This window comes from Sinocyclocheilus anshuiensis, unplaced genomic scaffold, assembly GCF_001515605.1.
Source record: "Sinocyclocheilus anshuiensis isolate Anshui unplaced genomic scaffold, SAMN03320099.WGS_v1.1 scaffold466, whole genome shotgun sequence".
Classification (NCBI taxonomy): Eukaryota; Metazoa; Chordata; class Actinopteri; order Cypriniformes; family Cyprinidae; genus Sinocyclocheilus; species Sinocyclocheilus anshuiensis.
The window spans coordinates 421,153-428,008 of NW_015544159.1; the positions used below are offsets into that span (position 1 = coordinate 421,153).

The following is a 6,856-nucleotide window of genomic DNA, read 5'->3' on the forward strand; positions in this document are numbered from 1 at the left end:
AACTGATGATGGCACGGTTTGATCTTCGGCTGACCAATCAGCAGAAAGGGGTGTTTAATTCCCGCCCATGTGTAGACATCGAATATTCAAGCTGTTTATTCATTTTTCTACCCCTGAACAAAAAAACGCAAATTTAAGCTGAATTCTCGTTTCTCGTTTTTTGGAAAAAAACAAAAAAACGAAAAAGGAATTTCTTCAAAATCCGTGTATCATTTGTTTTTTTTATTTAATATTGAAAGTAGAAAAATTAGAAAACGGCTCCTTTTTCGTTTTTTTTTTTTTTTCCAAACAACGAGAAATGAGAATTCAGCTTAAATTTTCGTGTTTCGTTCAAGGGTGGAAAAATGAATAAACAGCTTGAATATTTGATTTCTACATGTGGGCGGGAATTAAACGCCCCTTTATGCTGATTGGTCAGCCGAAGATAAAACCGTGCCGTCATCAGTTCTTCCGCAATATCACGCAGCAGAATAATAGTCCTCCACTGCTGTAGTTGTACGGATTAATAACCCATTTTATCAATTTCATATTTTTATCATCAAACAGACTAATGAATAGCTCGACACAACTCGAACCGGGGCAGTGTCTAGACAGGTCTTTCTTCTGTGTAGACTAGCGGTTCTTAAAGTGATGTTTTTTGGAAAAAAACAAAAAAACGAAAAAGGAGCCGTTTTCTAATTTTTCTACTTTCAATATTAAATCAAAAAACGAATGATCGAATGATACACGGATTCAATACAGTCAATGTGCTTCAAAAAGAGCTGGGGTTAAAACGGATTAATAAATAATAATAAATAAATAAATAAAAGAAAAGGAGTTATTATTATATTTCTTTGATCTATTTATTTATTTAAAACGTTTTAAATATAAGTTTTAATTATAAAAAAAAAAAATCACTGATGCACAGCTGAACTTCACAGAAAGCCAGTGCCTTTATTTATGGGCTGTTAGCTATGTTATCCTTAAGGTCAAGAAATCTTTTGCTTTCATTTGTTGCACTAAATGAATATCATTATTTTGGTTATTTGGAAACATTTAGGTTAACTGCCCTCTGAAAATAAGGCAGAAAAAATGGTAGGAAAACAAATACAAAATAAAGATAGTATTAAGGAGATGGCAGAACTTCCTGTGTGTTCTTTACCGCATGCTAAGGTAAGCAAAAGCCGGTAATAAAAGCATTTATCTTCTCAGTAATCAATCGAAAGTTAATTAAACTTGAATATAAGGCACAGCAGAAATGCCACGCGATGATTGCTCGTGTTTGGACGCATGTTGTGATGCTTTTCTTGTAAAAAAAACTCAGTAGGAGGTGATAAAGAATGCAAATTTTTAATTAATGTTGCTATTTTTTTTATCGAGCAGCACACTAAAATGTGCGTTCTTACATATCTCACCTGTCTCTGTGATGGCCCTAGACTCTGTAAAAATTAAATAAGAATCACTCTGACAACATGCCACAATTGTTTTGCTTCCTAATGCTTCCAAAGTCAAGCATCACGAAATGGAGAACACGAAAGCTTTGTCCTTAGTCAAGTCAATGACATCAAAATCCCATGTGACGTTAATGCACTTTTCTGTTCTTAATGTGAACGATTCCACAAAGTCGTTGTAATCTTTCATCAAAATACACTGACTTGCGGCACTTCTAAAACAACTTTCTTTTCAACTTTCAACTGATCGCTCTTACTTTATAGTCTCTTGCTATCAAAAATCTGACTCCATTTTTCACAATCCAATCAATTTCGATGTACAAAATCAAAGGTTGCATTTAGAAGACAACGACTGTAATAAAAACGTAAAAGTTTTCCTTTGCATTTTTTAAAAACTCTGCGTACACATGACAACGTAGTCAAAATGATCCCCATTCATACAGATCCACGAAAACAACTAAAAACTCTGTATTATGCATGCCAGGCCAGTAGTTGGCGATATCACTTTGTAAAGAAGCACTTTGCACCTGTGTACCTATAGACTGAACATGCATTATGCATGCATTTTTGTAGTTTACACAGAGACGATATGGAATCGTTTTCAAAAATCCTGCACTTTGAAACCCGTTTTCAAAATTTTGCATTTTCAGTTTGAACGTGTGCATGAATGGCCAAAACACATACAAAGTTTTCCGTTTTTAGTTGAAAATGATGTCATGTAAAAAACCCCTAATTCCCTTTTTTTCTAGTTAAATATACTGGAAAAAAAGTTTATGCAAGTAAGTGGTTTGTGAAAGGGGTTTCACATTGACTTTACAAATGATGATTGCATTATCAGGCAAATAATGGCAGAAAGACAAGTTCTCACTCTGTTTTCTAATTAGCAGTCATGCTTCACACTAATTTGTAGCGCCTCTGATAACAACAATTGCCCACTTATTTGTCTCACTTCTGCTTTGAGTTGAAATCATTATGAGGCATATTGACGGAATACAGACAAGTACATCAAAGAGAAGGCCGGCAAAACATTAAGGTGTCTGCTTTTGCCCACATCAAAATGGCAAGTACACGAGTTCATAAAAAGCGTTCAGATGAAAAACAAGCACAAGAATATGGACAGCATGTCAACCAACGAGTTCTCCAACTGCAGACAATGAGACGAGACTCTCTGACCTAAACTTAACCGACTTCAAACAAGTTTAAATTTCCCATGTTGTGGCGCATTTGGAGTCATTTGAAATGAGCACGCCGGCCAGGTGTAATATCAGCAGCGATGCAGGCTCTGCTGTGATAGCGCTGATAGAGCTCTGTGGGCATTTCTCTAATGATATGGAAACCTCTGCTGCTCTACGTTAGCCGTAGGGGATGTTTAGCTAGCGTTAAGCTTTGGACCATATCCAATGTGCCTCTCGCTGGGAGACGTGTCAGGAGCTCCAAATTAATTCAGGACAAGTGAGGGTTTGTAAATGAAGCTTGTCGTACTGCAGCGCTCACACAAATATCACTTTGTCAAGAGGTGAACAATTAGCAAAAGCACTGGCGTTGTAACATGATGTTATATACATACAAGTGTAGGGATTTTGCTATACTGCAGTATAAATATTTGTGCAAATCTCAGTGAGCAGGACTTTTCACCTTAATTACATGTGAGAAACAGGGAGTAAATCATGGAGCGGATGTGTCGTGTAGTTGTGAAAGTCAGTTCAGAGTCTATACAGAATAAGCAATAAAAGCAATCAAAAGATGTTGTCTTTATATTGAGTTAATCTGCAGGCTGCAGGCTGCATGCAAAAACAAACACGAGCAGTGTAGTCTGATTCACAAACAAATGGCTCTATTGAGCTGATTATTTTCAAAGAGTCAAACATACAGCTCAACCACACAGTTCAATTCATAAAAATAACCATGACTCATATGAGTTGCTTTTAGTGAATCAAAAATATACCGTGGAAAAAGTGATACTGTGCCTGATTCCTGAAACAAATGTCTCTTAAGAGCCATATTTGTACTGAATATTTCCAAAAGACAAGTTGCAAGTTTGAATCAGTTAAAACATGGTCTTGTATAATCATTAGCATTAGCAAATAAAGGATTTTATATAGCATGTTCAAGCAAAATTGACATTTCAATGTAAACAGCCAAATTAATCAAATTAAATCAAAACCGGAATCTATATCAATAACCAGCCTGTTTTAAATATTAGCTTTAGTGTTTTGTACAGAGTCTCTAAGGTGATGGAAAAAAATATGAGATGAGAGGAAAACTACACTTTGCATTCTTTTGCAAAACATTTGCATTCTTTCGCAAACTTATTGCGGTCCCCTAAGAAACTCTGTGCTTGCTCACAAGAGCACCGAATTTGTTTTTTCATATTATTTCCATCACTAAATTTTTGCGTGTGAACGCAAAGTTTCTCGGGAGAACGCAAAAGTTTTGTGAGCAAGTGCAAAATTTCTCAGGGAAAAGCACGAGTTTTGTGAGAGAATGCAAAAGCATCTATTTTTTTTTTTCTGCCATCTCATTTTATTTACCATCACCATGTCCCTTATTGGCTCCATAGTTTTCTCATTTTTTTTTTATGTATTTGTTTATTTTTAACTTAAGTGTTACATAAGTGAATCTATCTTTTAAAAAGCATTTACTTCACTAGATTATCCAAAAATGAACTGGTATTGAAAAAAAAAAATAATATTATGATAACGTGATATACAGTAGTATCCCTAGGACACAGGAATCAAGCCCTGTAAGCCCTGTAAAATTATGCCTCCCCATTTCATGAGGTCTGATGTATATTTATCTGACACGAAGTAGACATGGTTAAGGAACACTCTGCTAATAAACAGTCTGCCAGCATTAGCCTGTGATTATTCTGATGACAAAGTGCAGCTCTATTAATCTAGACCACTAATTACAACTCTTCGCAGCTTAACAGAGCCCAACAAAGCTGCTCATTACAGGACGTCCCCGAAGGTAACAGATTATTTAAATTACATTTCTTTAATTGGAAAATCATAAACAGTGGAGCGGGCAGGGACTTTGGCGGCTATGCTGCAGGTGTATGCCAACTGGGCGAGCGATGGGGAGAGAGTGAGATGAGGGCTCAAGAGGGCAGAGAAAGACACTCCAGCTGCTGGTGTCACGCCCACGCCCCAGCAGGCACTGATTAACACCGGTCATATGAAACCATGGAAGGGATTGAAATCCTCAAATAGAACTGTACAAAAGAACAGTCAGATTCAGTGAAAGTAACTATGATGGATTTAAAGGAGCGGGCATATGATTTGAGATTTTGTGACTAATGCAATTAGTAATAGAAATAGTGGTTCTTGAAACAAATGTCTCTCATGAGCAGATTATTTTTAAAGAATCAGTCAGTACAATTCAAAACCACTCAAGATTAATGAAACAAGATTTTTTTTCTTTATCCAACGTTCATATTTTTGTCTTGGAAATGTATGCAAATTAGTGCAGAGATCCTGTCATTTCAAAAGGAACCCATGTAAAAGATGAAATTTGCCAAAGTTTCACTAATGTGACTACACTTCAGACTGCAGAATGATCCACACATTTCCACAGAACTGCAATGCTGCCATTCAGACAGTTGTACACATCTCCTGCCTCTTGCATTTGTTAATTATTTTAGTTAATTCGATTATGCCTTCAGGTCCTCAGTTTAGTATTCTCACCTCTAACACTTTTCACACACTCCAAACTCTTCTGACGTCATATAATAGCTTAGATAATGATTGTTAGTAAATAACAACATAAATGATCATCTGTTTCTAATAAATAAATAATCTAATAAATAAAAAATCAGACCCCGAATATAGTGCTCAATGTTACTTTTATGGTGCTTTTATGATGCTTTTGCATCTTTTCTGAAACTTAAAAGAATTATAACAAATTCAATTTAATTTTTTGTGTTTCGCACAAAAAGCTCAACGCGCTGCAAATGAAAGAAAAAAAAAACACATGCAAATAGAAAAAAAACACCTGCAAATTAAGAAAACATCTTCAACAATTTGACAACACACACGCTGCAAATTCTCACAACACAAACAAATACAGAAAAGTGCTGCAAATTCTCACAACATAAACAAATACAGAAACGCGCTGCAAATTCTCACAACATAAACAAAGAAACAAGCTGCCCTTAAACATTTCCGATGTGGTCTGTGCATATTTGCAGAGCGTTTCTGTTTTTGTTTGTTTGTTTTTTATTTGCAGCGCGTTTCTTTGTTTGTGTTGAGAGAATTTGCAGTGTGTTTCTGTATTTGGTTGTGTTGTGAGAATTTGCAGCACGTGTGTTGTCAAATTGATGAAGATGTTTTCTTCATTTGCAGGTGTTTTTTTTTTCTATTTGCATGTGTTTTTTCATTTGCAGCGCATTGAGCTCTCTCGGCCACTGTACATGTGGGTTTGCTAGCGACATGAGGGTGGAAAAATGACTTGAGTGAATGACTCCTTTAAATCAACAATAAGTGATGAGAGATCAGAAAAGTGTAACCATAAAGTTACACTCTTAAACTCTGAAGTGTAAACTTCATGATTTCCATCTGAGGTGACTCCAGAGGGCAGAAAGCAGCTGCAGAGCAAACAGTTTAGAGATCAAACAGCGAGGAGAACAAGTAGAAATAATTTTGAATGTGGTTACGGTCTTACCTTTACTTGACCCACAAAAGCATTCGCCTCTCCCTCTTGAACTGTGAGATTAAGGAGCAGCAGAGGATCGAAATCAGGGTCATTATCATTGACATCAGTCACCACTATATTCACCGTAGCAGTCGAGGTCTGAAAAACAAGAAAGCTTCAGGTTACTTCAATCGTTACATGGACATTTCTAAATAAAAACTTTCCCCAGTTTCAGTCATAAATCTAACGCCAACAAATCTGAAATGCAAACCTTGAGGACTCTGTGTGATTGTGTCTGAAAACGGACTGTCTTGGCTTTCACAAACAATTTTCCATTTCCACAGAACTTGCGTAATTGCTAACATATTTGCATTCATCATCAAGCTATGAATGGGGTCTAATGAAAAATATTCACAGCTGTTGAGCAGATTAGCATTTGAGAGTATAGATCGCCTCAACAAATTGATGGCTGCAACCAAATTAGCATGCTGGTAGGGAGAATTCCGTCTACACACTAACAACAATTATCCATCTACATTTCCAATAATTCACAAAGTGTCTCATTTTGAAAGATGAGGAATGGAAACATAACATCTAAACAGTCAAACATACACAGCAAACATATAATTAGAATACATACATTGTTACACATTTATTATGCAAATATAGTCCCCTGATTATTTCAGGGGAACACTACAACTGGGTGAATCTAAGTAAAACTGCCATGAAAACATAATGTTTTAGTAATATATATATTATATATATTATAATATATATATATATATATATATATA

At 35.8% G+C, this 6,856-nt stretch overlaps 1 protein-coding gene across 1 annotated transcript in view; it reads right to left on the reverse strand.

Moving 5' to 3' along the window:
* Window positions 1–6,856, reverse strand: part of pcdh15b (protocadherin-related 15b) — a 216,475-nt gene that overhangs the window by 94,839 nt on the left and 114,780 nt on the right. The window contains exon 19 of the mRNA XM_016495480.1: window positions 6,093–6,221. Coding sequence (XP_016350966.1) covers window positions 6,093–6,221 — 129 coding nt within the window. The remainder of the gene's footprint in view (window positions 1–6,092; window positions 6,222–6,856) is intronic.